Source organism: Chaetura pelagica, unplaced genomic scaffold, assembly GCF_000747805.2.
Source record: "Chaetura pelagica isolate M959 unplaced genomic scaffold, ChaPel_1.0 scaffold13, whole genome shotgun sequence".
Taxonomy (NCBI): Eukaryota; Metazoa; Chordata; class Aves; order Apodiformes; family Apodidae; genus Chaetura; species Chaetura pelagica.
In genome coordinates, this window is record NW_009954543.1 from 3,947,179 (window position 1) to 3,963,041 (window position 15,863).

At 37.3% G+C, this 15,863-nt stretch overlaps 1 protein-coding gene across 1 annotated transcript in view; it reads right to left on the reverse strand.

The window, feature by feature from the left end:
- Positions 1-15,863, reverse strand: part of MTA3 (metastasis associated 1 family, member 3) — a 158,702-nt gene that overhangs the window by 27,545 nt on the left and 115,294 nt on the right. Inside the window, exons 15-16 of the mRNA XM_010004966.1 lie at positions 14,467-14,553; positions 9,009-9,155 (exon numbers count right to left, since the gene is read on the reverse strand). Coding sequence (XP_010003268.1) covers positions 9,009-9,155; positions 14,467-14,553 — 234 coding nt within the window. The remainder of the gene's footprint in view (positions 1-9,008; positions 9,156-14,466; positions 14,554-15,863) is intronic.

The window sequence follows — 15,863 nt, forward strand, 5'->3', positions numbered from 1 at the left end:
AGGCATGTTTCCCAAAAGGCTTGCACACCCATGCAACTTCCAATGCAGCCTGAGGGCAACAAAGCTTATTTTAAAACCACAAATGTCTTGATGTTCAACAGCATAGAAAAACAAAACTTTGGATTTTCAGTTTTATCTGCCAAGTTTTAGAATGCCTGAGGCCATTTAAATAATCAGGCTCAAGTTTCAGCAAAGCTGGCACCATTGGACGCTTGATTTATAAACGAGCTCTTATAGCAAATGATTTTGTGCAAGGCAGTAATCTGTACTTGCACTTCTGCAGTAGAAAGGAAACTCCAGGACACAGAATGACTCCTCTTACAGCCAATGAAGTGCTAGTGAAATGGATTGCTCCACTTTAAACAGAAATGGTCAGACATCACTAGCAACGGGTTTTAGTGATCTGATGCGAGTAAATTACAGTAAAAAGAACCTCAGTACTGACAAGATGTTTAGGAGCTTATTATTGTGGATAAATTGATGCATGAACAGCAGAAACTGCCTAGAGATGCTCGTATGCTCTTCCTACAACGTATTCATTTGAGCTCAAATAGAAATGAGCAAGTTGTAAAAAGAAATCAAGTGTTTCTCCCTGTTTATGGGCACTAGGAGACTATAAAGTTCCCCACTGTAAAACCATTTAAGGCTAAATCAGAAAAAGTCCACTGCTAAGGGATGGTGCCAGCTACAGAACTATTTCAAGTTTATACATGATTCCCCAGCAATGTGTTGTTTGTTTGTTTTTTCTTTTTCTTCTTTTAAGGGTTCTTCAAGCCAGGATGGAAACCACATTCTTAACAACACTCCAACCCTTTCCCAGCTATTCATGTATTATGTTTATATATGCCATTTTTCAGTTCTGCTGATAGAAAACTTAATTATCAGGGTCATCAGCAATACTAGTGGATGAAAGATGCCCTTTTCTAAACCTTCTGGAATGAACACACTGCAAGATAATGTCATTTAGACACGTGGAAAATAAAGACAGACATGCAATAGCAGAGGTCCTTAATCTTAGTAACACTTAGAGCTTATTGTGATGCATAAGGCGATAAAGAAACTTTTCACCCACAATGAAGTAAGCTGAGAAAGGAGGACTGTTCGTTATTTCTTCTCAACTTGGGTTATGGATATTTTAAGTGACCAAAATAATAGCTCTATTCACACCAGTCTGTAGCAGTGGAACAAGTGATCCATTTAGTGTTACTTCTAAAGTACAATTAGAAAAATATGTACTTTGTGATCACACTACGTATCAGTCTGACTTTGAGGAAGATCCTCAGTCTCCCAAGACTGAAATTTGAAACTGAAAAGAAACAAAATATAATTTAAAAAAAAAAAAAAAAATTTAAAAAAAAAAAAAAAAATTTAAAAAAAAAAAAAAAAATTTAAAAAAAAAAAAAAGCACAACAATATTAAAAACAATCACTAAGTGTTTTCCCCAAAGACAGGAACTTGCCAGTTAGGCTGCCTGAGCACTTTGTGAAGGTGCCTTCCCTATTGTATTATGTAATAAAAATTGGTAAGAACTATTGTACAGCATCGCAGCTTACAAAAAAAAAAATAAAAAATCAGCCTACTTGACAATAATCATACACAGAAGCACCTTCAGTATGAACTCCAGATCTCAAATCCAGAACATGTAATTCGTGAGGTAATATGCTGCTAATCCTGTTATCCCACAGACAGGATTCTCTTTCTGCAACTTTAATTCTTTAAAATAATACTACGGGAAAGGAGTGACTCCAGGAATTAGGTTCTGGTTATCTGCACTGTGTTTTGAATGCTAACTTGATTATAGAGATGTTCTTACTGTTTATTGTTTTAAGAGTTGATTTATTCTGCCAATTAGAAAAGCCAGTGTTATTGCAATTTCATGCCTCCACATTACCTGCATCTAAAACAAAGAAACTGTGATTCAGCAACAAAAATGAGGCAGTTCATCATGAAGTGCCCTTTCCTCCACCTGCAATCCCACACAACTTGCTCTTTCTAACCCCTGCTATTATTAGAGCTAACAGAAGTACACGTTACACTGGTGAACACAGAGATATAATGCTGTAATCTTTTTGTAAGTATTCATTTCCTTAGAACAACAACATGTAAATGATATCTGGCACACTCAGAGTGGTGCATCACAGCATGTTTGCAATTCTACTTACATGTTTGTTTGGGTTTTTTTCTGAAATAAATGCAGGGAAAGCAGCCCTGTAAGTCCAAAGGTGTATTTTTGAAAAAAAAAAAAATAATAAAAAAAAATAAAATAAATTAACACCCTTTCTATTAAATTTCTAGTGTATTTCCACCCCTGGAAATCACTCACATTTCAGAAGATACAATAGGACTAGAACTAGAGTTGAATGGATATTGTATTTTGTCTTTTGCAAAACAAAAGCAATCACTGTCTGTATTTTGAAAACCCATGACATAGTGCTATGCTACGCTAATGCTTAGGAACAGTCCCTTCTCAGAGGAAATTCACTGCAACATGGGTTTGCAGAAACGGTTTTCCTGCTCTCAAGACTTCCTGAAACTAAATTCATTGTTTAAAACCCACACTGCTTACCTTTAATCCCTGAAAAAATACTCTGCAGTTTGAGCAGTCTTTGGGCACAGAAAGGAAGACTGTTCTTTTATTTGTAATCAAAGAACCTCAAATACTTGAGAGATAACTGTAATGTGAATTCAGTGCAGGCAAATGATGACTGCACATTTATCATTGCAAGATAATAACGTTCTAAACTTTAAAAAATTCTGAAAGAAAACGCCAAACCATTTCTATTTTTCAGACAAAACCAACACAGATTTAAATATTTTCCTCCTTGTCAATTACTTTTCACATTAAGTCATAAATTGCATCACTCAGGTTGGAGAAGTGAAGACCAAAGCAGGGAAGGGGGGCTCATCAACTCACTCTAAATGAACTGAAGTAAAAACACTGTTTCACAATTTAAAAAAAAAAGTTAAATAGAAAAAAAGAAATAAAAATGGCTTGAGTTGTGCAAACATGAGATACAGTTGCCAATTTCTACAAATTATTGACAATATCAGCAGTAATACCCAGTGTTAGTTAAATCCTGTGTCATTTTCTGGGTATATAATTTGGGCTTTGGAAGTTGTCACTAGTTCATCTTTGCCACTATCATCATCCGTATCCCTAGAAAAACACGTCAACATACTGACCACAGAAAAACAAGCTTGAGAGCATTTTAGTTTTCTACTAAATATTTAAAATGATTGCTTACAATTGGACAATGAAAATAGACAAAAAAATGGCTACTCTTGGGCAAGCTGCAAAAATCAAAGGCAAAATGTTGTTAGGTTAATCTCTTGAGGGTCAGAGGTGGGTCTTTGTGTAGAATTATGCATAACAAGGCTCTTACTATAAAGCATTTTATATAATAAATATAAAATAAATACAGAGAGCGATATATGTTGGGAAATAACCAAGAGCCATAAACAACCCTTTCACTGTCCTCTGCTTCTCCAATAAATGACAGTAACACAACATCAGTTTTTCCAGAGAGGTCTACTTTCCATCAATATCAGTGCACACATTTCAGTAAGAGATCTGTAGCCAAATATTTTAAAACATTTGCTGGCTGTACCAAGGACCAAAGCCAGAACACACACGCTCAAAGCAAATTGCAGAGGAAAAACTGGACATGGAACAAAATATAATTTTAGTTTCTCTTTTGGGGAAAGATGTGTATACACAATTCAACATTAATCCCACTTTGTGTCTCAGCACAGAAGAAATGGCAAAAGTGGATTCACGACAGCTTGTTTATTACATCTTGTTTTCTTCTTTTTCAGCTGAAAATTATTGGTATGAAGAAAGAGGTTTATAAATATTTAGTAGATTTATATTTTATTGATATGTAAGTGAAAATTAAGGTTTTATTTTTTTAAGTAATGGATCATCAGATGTTTTCTTGGTATGCATCCCATGCTACTAGTCTGCCACCACAGATGAACATCTCCATCTCCACCAAAAATTAGTATAACAGCGATCAGACACCTTTGAGAAAATACAACTCCCTCTGCTAAGAAATTCAATCCTACAGTGAAAACTGCTTCCTTCTCATATACGTCTGCATAAGGTTATGTGAAGTTAATTATGATGAAGCACTTATTATAATTGTTTTCCCTGTTTCAAGAAAATTTGGAGCAGGAAAGGCTCCAGTTTCCCAACTTGTCAGTTGGGCTGCTTATATTTACATGTGTTTGTCAAGGGAGAGACTCAAATTTCCCGTGGAAAAATATCAGCAAAACATAAGCCTTTCTTCCTTGCCTATCTCCTCTACAGCCAATACTGTAAGTCACAAGCAGAGAGAGGATTGATCAAAAAAGCATCATAGAGAAAAACTAAATTTTTTGAGGTCTTTCTCCATTTTCCAATTGCTGGTCACTTTCTCATCTTGTCGTGCCAGAGATGTGTGGGTTCCTAGGAAAATGAACCCAAAAAATTGGTGTCTCATTCTTAGATACAGCTCCATACTTCAGTATATTCCGGAACATAAATTTGACTGTTGAAAGAATCCTCCTGGAGACATCAGGACATCTCAGCCTGAAATACAGCACTAAGGGTCTGGGCAGGAAAAGAGAGAAGGAGGATCAGGGATGTCAATTTAAGTCTCCAGGTATGAGCAATCAGATCTTCTATTTCTGCCCAAAAGTCATGAAAACAGTATCAACAGGCGAAGACTGATTTCTGTACCTCATTAGTGATGCTAATATCTTGAACATCTTGTGGATATTCTGGTTCTAATGCCTGTAAAAGTAAGGATATGTTTGCCAAATGACATAGATTATACTCATGTAAAATACCTCACCCTGATCTTTCCAAATATTATATGGAAAATTACCATTACTCACCCTGCCAAAACAATAGCCTGATGTGAAACTTGACTACTTTGAAGTACTGTTGCTCACAGTTAAGCAGCTTGTGGTGAAAGTAATTGCTCAGAATAATTTCAGACACTGTAATCTAAAGATCAGATTCAAAATAGCTACAAGGCACTTTACAGTCACACCTAAATCTTCCCATTGTCAACTCCAGCCAAAAAACTGAGTACACGTAACATTGTGATTTTCTGAAGACAGAGTTTTCCCATTTGAAAGAGACTGTCTTCACTGCTGACAATTATTTAAATAACTTGTGTTGACTTCCTTTTCAGCAGCAATGGAGGTTCTGCATCTCAGAAGAGTTCAAGGCACTAGCATGCACATTACATGAAAACTCTCCAAGTTACTGTGATTTTTATTTTTTTTTCCAGAATGGAAAAAAGCTTTCTTGCATTTTTCATTCCACCTGACAGAATATGAGATTTGCTGTTGTTAGAAAATAAAAGGAAAACCACTTTTCTAAGACCACCCAGAAAAAGTCTTTCTCCTACAAGGACACAAAAAAACTACAAGATCTCCTCTCTTATCTAGTTACAACGTAAGTAACTTTAAGCAGCTCCATTTTATTTAGGTCTATGCCTTGTATGTGGGTTCATGCATACAACTACACCTACATGTCTCAGCCACGAGTGATTGACACAGATCTAACAGCAAGGTATCTGGGCACAAACCCCACCATTTATGAAGAAGTAAATGTGCTCCCTCACCATTCCTGTGAAAGAACAAAGGATAATAGTCAGAAATTACTGACCCCCTCACTCCTATCAGTTGCACCAAACTGGTGCAACTGTGGAAAAATGGAAGGGAAACTTATACTGCACTGGTCAAAATCAAGACTCAAACCAACATAAGGCTTCCCTAAGAAATGATAATTATGTTCTTATTCATTACTCTTAAAAGCATTAAATCAAATACTAATGATGTTCCTCATCATTTCCCCAATTCCCCCACGCAGGCACAAAAAAGTACCTTTTTTTATGTTACATTGCTTTATTTCTGAGCTAATAATTACTGTTTTGTTAACAACAATTTCTGTCAAAATATGGCACTCAACTCACCCAGGCAGTAAGACTGACTTTAAATATGAAAATCTAAATCTGTATTTACACAAACATAAGTGACATTTACTTGAATGCTGTAAATTATTGTGTATCTTAAGCAAATATATCTTTTACAATGAGGGTGATGAAACACTGTCACAGGTTGCTCTGAGAGATGGTGGATGGCCAATCCCTGGAAACATTGGTTGGATGGGGCTCTGAGCAAACAGATCTAGTTGAAGATGCTCATTGCAGGGGGTTTGGATTAAAGGGCCCTTCCAAATGATTTTATGATTCTATATTTATATGGCTTCTTTACAACAAATTTATCATACTGTTAAAAAAAAGCAAAGTGAACATGCAGACATTTCTATGTCAATAACATCAAGATTATGAAAATAGCAAGAGATAAGACTTAATTAAAAGCTGACTGTGCTCATCTCTGTTTGCTCATTTCACCAAAGCATGCACTGAAAGACAGAACATATGATCTCCATCGTCAGCTTTCTGGATACTGTTAATTGACACAATGCAATAAACCCACCATCAAGCAATAGTATTTTGGAACCAAAAAAAGCTTTTTAATATATTTATAGTAACATAAAAACTCTGCAGGTTGGCAAAATCTTTCATTGCACATAGTACGTTCTTGTCAGTGCAATGACACAGAAACCAGTATTTCCCAAGCTGATCTGGTCACTGAGTGTTTGCTGTGTACTGAAGAGAAGCTGGATACACTACAGACCCAAAAATGTATTTGATATTTACCAATAACCAGAAAAGGGTTAAACAGCAGATATTAAAGGTAGATGTTTTTAAGTCAAAAGGAACAGAGGATCTGTGCTATTGAAAATAATTACTAATACTTTGTTTCCTTTGCACTTTATGTACACTTTTTAGGCTTTTAACTAAAGACAGTCTAGGATAAGAACAAAAATAGCCATTTAGAAGTATGAAAATAGCCATTTTTATACTAACAAAATTCAGATTTCAGTTATTTAGGATATATGCTTTCCAGTAAATTATGTTTTCACTGAAAATATAAAAGCAGAAATAATTATCTCTTAAAGCAATTACTTGCTGTTCTCAAAACTAATTTTTCAAATTAGATGTTATTTTGTGTAAATTGCCTTAATACACCAGACTCTTTGATACAAACTAATCAGTCTGGCTAATGACTGGTTCTATATACTCTTTACTTTGAACAGAATGCCCACATAAAGTAGGAGAAAAATCTGAAAGACAAGTATGCCCCTTCATGGGGACATCATCATCTTCATATTTACCTTGAGCTTATTGCTACAGACTTGTCTGCAGTAGAAATGTAGCATCATTGTTATTTACAGGTGAAAGTCATTCATCACTCAAAGCCCCTAAGAGACTCCAGTGTAATGGCCAGCACTGGAGAGGGTGGGGAGAAGAAGCAGCCTTTGTTCACAAGACCATCCCTCCAGAACTTCACACTCAAGGATTGCAGTGAGAATTCAGCATTTATGGCTGCGCTTAGTAATGTCATTGTCTTTTCTTTCAAGAACAAGTCACACAGTTCTCATCTTGGTCCACTGAATAGCCAGGGTTGCCACACTTGGTATTTGCCTATGGTGTAATGGCCATTTGCACACTGAGCCATCCTCTCTTCTGCATATACTAAAGAACCACCTTTTGGCAAAGTATGTGGTGATTTCTATCTATTATTAAAAGTACACTGCAATATACAAATAATGTTGGCAATGACAGAAAAACATGATCATTAGGGAAGATGATGGATAACAGATGTAGTTTTTCTTCTTCTGTTTGGAATACTATTTCTATTTGCTTGTCTAAATGGTGAGACCCTTTTAGTTCTGCCTTGACCAAATTTCTGTGAAGTATGAAAACAGACAGTCATCCCTTTTGTGCAGATTGTGTCCTGAACAGTCTATTTCAGATCCTAACTGCTTTCAGATTTCTCATCTCAACAACCTTATTCAATTACAGAACAAATAAGCTAATGGCTTACAGAAGTTACATCTCACAAAAAGAGAGTTCAGGAAACGCAGGCATTTCTCTTCAGTGCAAACAAATGGTATCCTCCTCTTATTTAGACATGAGGGAAAACTGTTCACAGTTCCTGTTGAAAATCTTTCTTTTTGGTAATAACAAAAAAGAAATTTAAAAATCAGTAATCCACAGTCACTTTTCAGAATAAAAAATGAAGATTATTCGAGAAAAGTTAGCCTTATCCACAAATTTCCATAATTCTTTTGCAGCGTTTCATATCTGATTACCATACTGTAAAGAAGTGGTTGCACCAGGCCTAAACCCCTGCAACTGCAGTGTACAGGAAAAGCCTCTTCTGTACCTCTGTGGCATCCCTATTCCCTCTTCCTCGGCAAGTGGTATAAAATGCAAGGACAGACTCTTTCTAAGGAGCTCCTACCTTCTACCACTGCATACTGTCAGGATCACTTTGTTCTTATGTTATCTGACTCTGTAACACCATCTTGGGATGCAAGATGCCAAAAGCTATCTTCCATTACTGATCAGACTGTTGAGAATGCAGATTAAGCTGTATTTAGAATTCACACAGTAGCAAAGAGATTGGTTGTAAACTAACAGGACCAGTATTTAAAAGTTTAGCTACCTATCGAGTAATTTAGCACAGAGTAATACAAAAGGTCTTGCCTATCTCTGGAAAATATTTCTTCAAATAAAAATGCATTGCAACAAACTGAAAGAAAGAATTAGTTGCTCCCTTCATCAAATTCATTTTATTCCTTTGTTGGCCTTTTGTATAGAGATGAAGGATTAGTAAGAAAAATAGTAAAAATTATTTGTTTAAAAGATGGCATTAATTTACCCATCTTCAATTAATAACACCACTATTTGTTGCATTAAAAATCAATGGTATAAATATGCTTTTCAGAACTTACACTTCTGTTGGTCTGTACCTGCTCATTGAATGTTGTCTCTTTAACAGCATTCCCCACAGAAAGCTCACAAAAATTGTTAATTCAGGTCTGCAGAAATTTTTGTAATTCAGTAACTTCAAGAATATTTATTTTATATTCCTTCACATACCATCAAGGCCATTATGATGGCTGTAGTTTCTTTTTCCCAAAATACTTAGTGAAGAGTGATTGGAGGGTGCAAGCAGCCTTTTTGCACTTGGACTTTGAAGGCTTGGTGTTGACCTGATTACATTGGGTTTCACTGCAGGATGAATCTCTGTTTGAGACAAAAGAGAGACACAGAGAGAGATTGTAGTACATACTTGATTTAAAAAAATAAGTAAATAAAAATAGTCTATTCAACATTAAAAGTACATTTAAATTTCTAACAAAAAAAGTTTTTCAGCATGTCTTTACAAGACCTTGAATAAGAATTAAAACATTAGCCTTCCTATCTACAGTTCCCCTAAATAAGAATCTATTTCCATTTTAGGTTGCCCAAGTTCCGTAGTATGATGTAGATGCATAAGAATTTCAGAGTCTGAAGAGATAATACAAATTAATCTGTAACAGGACTATGTTTACATTTTCCTATTATTTTGATGTTTGTATTGGAGCTACATGTCAACAACTTTTTAAGCAAGCAAATAAACGTATTTGATTACAGTGAAATCACCCCAATACCTCAAGCTAAACTGTATTTTCCGTCACAATAAAATGTTTTGAGGGATTTTCCTAAGCACAAGTGTGCCAGAAGCCATAAAGGCAGCCACTGCACGGCTCTGAAGTGAAAACTACCCCAAAACTGCAGCAAGAACACAAAAATCATTCAGACTGCATGGGGTTCCCCAGGCACTGATAAACTCCCATAGAGGATCATTACCGGGGACCTTCAAACATCCCAGAGTATCTAATAAGGTTCAAAGGGGTAGGATTATTTTGGAAAGGGAGGAAGAAAGGTGGGTAGGAGGCAGTGAAATGCACCCAGCCAGCACACCTCAGGGTGACAGCTGCTGTGTTTGCCAAAAACTGATACAGATATATGGAAATTTCTCAGTTATCCACCAGATAAAAGTAGCAAAAGGAAGCCTCAGCAGAGCCTGCTTGTCTTTCACCAGGAAAGTGCTGAACTAATTAACTTATTCCCATCACATATTTGGGTTCAAAAAGCCACCACTGTGTACACCCTGGGACAGAGCCAGATTTGCAGGGGAAGTCAGGGCACCCAAGGGCAGGTCCCCATCCCTCTGACCCAGCCATGGGGCACCAGCTGCCAGCACAGTGCAGGGGGCAGGTGCTTGCAGCCCTTTCATGGCCAGACACCCCATAGCCCCACCGAGGAGAAACCTGTGGGCTGAGGACACAAGGGCAGAGGGGCTAGGAGAGGGACTGAGAGAGTCAACTGTGTCAGGGGAATAAGAAAAGTTGACACACACACACACACACAAAAGAATCTTGCATAGTGCTGGTTTTGTTTGTTGTTTTGTTGGTTTTTTTTAAATGCAATAAACCATAGAACCTGGGAATATGCAAAATCTAAAGTGAGGCCAGGTTATCCAAGGAGGAGGCCCTTTAGCCTCTGCTATTCACAGCTATCAGAAACTATTGCACAAAGTCAAAGTTCACTGTGATAGCAGATTGTTCCTCCCTCTTAAATGCCAAGGAAATCCAAATGCTTGCCTGCTGGGCCCCATGATCTGGCTCCTAGGACAAGCTTCCTCACCAAGCCTGCAGGTCCCCAGCCCACCCACCCTAGCTGCATGGGAGCCTGGGGCTGAGCTGCCCAAACAGCCATGATAACCTTTAAAAGGCAGAAATAAAAAGGAAGGATGGCCAAACACATTGATTAATCTGTTTGGATACTAATTAGTATCTGGTATTAGTTTTAGTACTTGGATACTAATTAGTATCCAAACAAGTGGAAAGAAATAGCATGGTCACAGTGATCTGGCCAGGCTCAACTGGAAGCTGCTTGCCAGGATGACAGGACAACAACAGTTTTCATATTTGAACAGAATTTACTTAATTGTTAACCACTGGTTTGGTCAGAGCATGCAACCACACTCTCAAAGCATGAACATCCTCATCCAAGATGAAGGTGAAGAGAGTCAGATTAGAAAGAGCGGGTAGGGTAATGCTCTGGGCAGGTGGAAGAACAGCACAGAGCCAGCATAATTGCCTCAGGGCAGTCCTGTGGATTTGTGTGGGGGCAGAGGCCAGTTTGATGCCACCGATCTTCTCAGCACTTAGATGAGAGCAATTTCCTTCAGCTGCCTTTCATATAATAGAGTTCAGGAACACGGAGCTCCCACTGTGCTTCATGGCACAGCCTATTTTTCATGCTGTAGAGAACAAACATCTACTTAGTGTTTTACTAAAATGGGAACAGAGGCATGCTTAATGTATGAACACTTGTGATTCGTAAGCAAAACCCTCAACCGAAATAGAAAGGTCAACACTGTTTGCTGAAGATTATCGGAATTTGGAGTCTAAAATGCTCTTTTGGTAATCTTTTCCAATTTTCTGATGGAATGATTAATTTTCAGGGCTAACACCACTGAAATATTATCTTCTTTGCCAAAAAGCTCAAGCAGCATCCACAATAATCCCAGCAGCTGGATCAACATACGAGAACTTGCAACCGGTTTCTGTCTCCAGTGTGTAGGAGATGTAACTTCATATTTTCAGGATGAAAGAACAGTTAAAGAAGGAAGCATTTCCTTCCTTCAACTTTTCTTCAGTCTGGAGGTCACTAATCCTCCGATAGTTTACCACAAAGGTTGTCCTTTCTCTTTCTGCAGCAGAGGAAAGGTAGCAAAACCAAGCTCTCCTTTTAAGCTCTAGAAAGGAATTTAATTGAACAACCAGGACCACTTCCCACTGGATTGAATCCTTCCTGTGGGGTCTTTACACTGTAGACTTACTCATACTCTACATAGAGACTTGCCTCAAGAATTTTCATGCTTTAGATCAGCACTTTCTAACTTGCTGCTTCATCACTCCTGGGAGAGATAATGAGGCATTTCAGGGGTTTTGCCTGAATTATATTATCCCATCATATCATTGTATTATAGAATAATAGTAATTACGGAGCTTTTAATTCCAGCTGCTATTATCTTTATTCTATTGTCTAGTACTTCAGTGAAAATCTCCTAGCCACCTGCATCTTCTACTAACTCAGACAATTAACTATAACATCCAAATAAACCAAATTGTCCTTTTAGCCATACAACAAATAACCAGTTGACCAGATTTTGATGTAATTATCACTTCTGAAATAAAAATAAAAACAACAGCAAGAAAAAATACTTGAACAACCTATTAGGAACGTTTATTATAAGACCAGGCTGCAGCCTCTAACAAGTAATTTGCAGTAACAACTGTAAAAACTTCCCACATTTCCACTGATGTAATCACAGTATAAAAAAAATAAATAAATAAAAAATCCAGAGCAAACAAAAGTCAGTCTCCTACTGAGTCACTTAAAAAAGCATCCTGGATTCCACAGGTGCTTAAGCAGCTTCATTTCTTTCTCATCCCATCTCTTTAACATGCATCCCAGCTGGTCCTTATAACTAGAAAGCAACAGGACATTTTAGTTAGCCAGGGGTCCCCATTAGCAGGTTTGTTTAGTAAACACAGTGATGACCAAAAAGATCACAGGGGATTAGCCCCAGCTCTCTAGAGGACCAGACCTACTTGTAAAGCTTAGCCTACCTCACCTGAGGAACTGGCAGCCAAGAAGCAGAACAGGGGCAAAGGGAAGCAATGACCCAGGATGTGCAGGGTCATCTTCCCTGCCTTACCAGCAGGGCTGAAAACAGTAGTGCCCTGAGAGACGCAGTTAACTGTATGCCAAGACATGTCCGTGAAACTGGCATGGAAGCAATTTAAAAAGACAATAATTACCTCCTGAACAAGCTATTACATGATAGTTACTGTTAAATTTTATGGGGAAAATAATGCAAGCATTATTTACTCATTGAAATAAGCAAACAAGCATCCCAAACAAATAAAAAAACTATCACATGCTAAACTAATCCCTCCCCCCAAAAAACCAAACCAAACAAACAAAAAAAACACATAAGAAAACCAAACACAAAAACCCTGACCAAGCCAAATGGCAAACAAACAAACAATCTTCTAGCCATCCTTAAACAGCTCATTCAGGCTCATGTTCATAACTACACTGAATATAATGCATAACACATATTATCTTCAACTGCAGTGAAATACCTTCACTTCCCAGGCAGTGAAATGCTAAGCAGGCTGTGCATATAGGTGGTATGTTCTAGCACTGTTAATCTTCTACAAAAACTTCACTTAAGTACACATAATGCTGACTCTATTCATCCACTGACTTCCATTAAACTTACAGACATGTTACCAGAGGTATCAAGGCAACTCCTCACCAACTAAATAATGGGGCACTAAAACCACGAAGTACCTTTTAAGATTGCACCCTCTGCTGTTTCTTCTTTTGATCACTCAAATGGGGTCAAGCCAGATGAACCATCCATCTCCTGCTGGACCACCCCCCTCACAACCACAGCTCCATCAGGTCAATGCAAGCAGTCCTCGCCTCACTCACTCGAATAACAACATACATCAAGCGCAGAGCCGGGATGACTGCAGGAGATTATCACTGGCTTTTTGCTGAAACTCCAGGGCAGAAGGAATAAAAATTCAGTGCAAGGGGGCATTAATTGTTCATTACCCAGTTTTCTGAAGTTTGGATTTTGTTAAATTGGATGTCCTGGAAGAACAGTTGTAACTACATTAATAGCTGATTGCTATTTCAGTAAGTCAAGAGACCGTTACCGTTTACTTTGTTCTAGTACGAAAATGCTTAGACTGAGTTCTACCTTCAACTTTCCTTCTGTAGAGTGGGATTAAGACACTGCAGAATTATTCACTGCTGCTCTGATCAATGGAGTGACTTCTATATTCATCTGAGGATTAATATAAAGCCTCTGGGGTATCCCATCTCTCATATGATTGTGTAAATATTTAATGGTCAGCAGTGGTTCTTTGCAAAGAGGACTACTTTCATTTCTTAAATAATGAATCTAAATTACTAGAATTTCTTCTCTCCCTGTTATCTTGTGTAAGTACCTTGAACTCCTTTGCAGTACAGTACAATTGCAGTACAGATTTCATTGCATATTTTTAAAATTATGATATCTAATTAAGATATTAGTGTCTCATGTCTGAAGTCTGATCCTTTCAAGTACATGAGAGTATTTCAAGTGGATTCAAGGGACACAGCAGAGTAGCAGTGGACATACTGAGTATCTCATCTCCCCTTTAAGTACTTATTTATTTAGACTAATGGAATATCTTTCACATTCTAAATCACATCAGGTTCCACATGCCTTTTTCCAGTATCTGAAGGCCTTCTGTCTACATCCTGCAAGTCCAACCATCCAGTTCTGCAACTAACAGCAGACCAGAATTTAATTAATTTATTAACTTTACAATTATGTTTTTACTACAAGCCCTCTCATTCTGTGCATACAGGACTTTTAAGCATTAGTAAATATTGAATGTTCATCTGATTAATTTTTTCTCTGGAGGCAGATACCCACCTAAATACCCAATGATACATGACAGTGGTTTTCTGGTGCTTTTGATCTTCAGAGGATTTCCAGCAACTTCGCAATGTCGATCTGCATCTGAGAATTTTAAAGAATGAAACTTAGATTAAAAATTGTATCATTTAAAATATAATTAGGATGCACCTAATTTCATTTTCTGACTTAGATTTTTTAAACAAATTTCTTTTTAGCATATTCTTCTTGTTTTCATCATTGATAATAATGATATTTAAAGGCAGGCCATGTCCTCAGTCATACAAGTGATGTTATGATTTATTGTTTTTTTCCAGTTAATGTAAGTTGTAACACAAATTTGGTTGCTTTTTAGCCTACAAAGTCTTTTTGGAGATAGTCAGCTAGGCAAATGAAAAACAAATGAAAACATGAGTAGTAAAACAAAAGTAGCTCTGGCTGTTACAAAAGAATTTACATGGAATTCTTCATGGATTTTTTAAAAGTTTGGCCCTAACTGGTGTCATACGGAAGTAAGAAGGATTTAAAGTTGGCACTATTGATTTCCTGTATTATTTGCATAGTACAGTGATTCATATAATTCTCCATAAATATACCAGAACACAAGGGCTATCTTGACAAGAAGATGCTTAAAAAGAACCAAGCCCCGAAAAACCCTTTATTGAAAATTTTTTAACTAAGTGGTGAATTGTAACCAAGTATGTCAGAGCTCAAAGGTCTCAAAGATAAGAACTTTCTATAAAGTAAGCAGTTCACTAACTACTTTATTTTGGTGCTAAAACTCTGATCTCACAACTTACAAGGCACTATGAATACACAAGCAGAGAATCTGTCTAAATGCCCCAAATTTCTCTCGAGGTCCCTTCCAGCCCCTAAGATTCTATGATTCTATGTACAACTATTACTATATGCTTAGACAGAGGAGTCAATCAACCTAGAGCAAAAATTCCCAAGACACTGTGCTCCAGGAAACAGTTTCAAGACTATTGAAACTATACTATCTTTTTTTAAAACTTCTCAGAATTATTTGGTTATCTGTCTTCCAAAACCACGTAATTCCCATATTTGGTTTCTAGTATCCCTAGGAACACAGGTATTCCTTTTTGTTCAAAATTGCCTTCATACGTTGATTGTGAAGATCTAGAAATCCCTCACATGGAATTACTTCCCACAAACGTGTACACCATTGTGTAGGTTTTGCACATGCACATGCAGATCTGCATTTTCTAACAAGCTTTACAATAGATAGATATTACAAGCAAACTATAGTCACTATAATTCCACTTTTTCTCCACCTTCTGTTTCACTCCAGCAAAAGATAGGAGCTCAGGGTCAAGCCAGATGAACCATCCATCTCCTGCTGGACCACCCCCCTCACAACCACAGCTCCATCAGGTCAATGCAAGCAGTCCTCG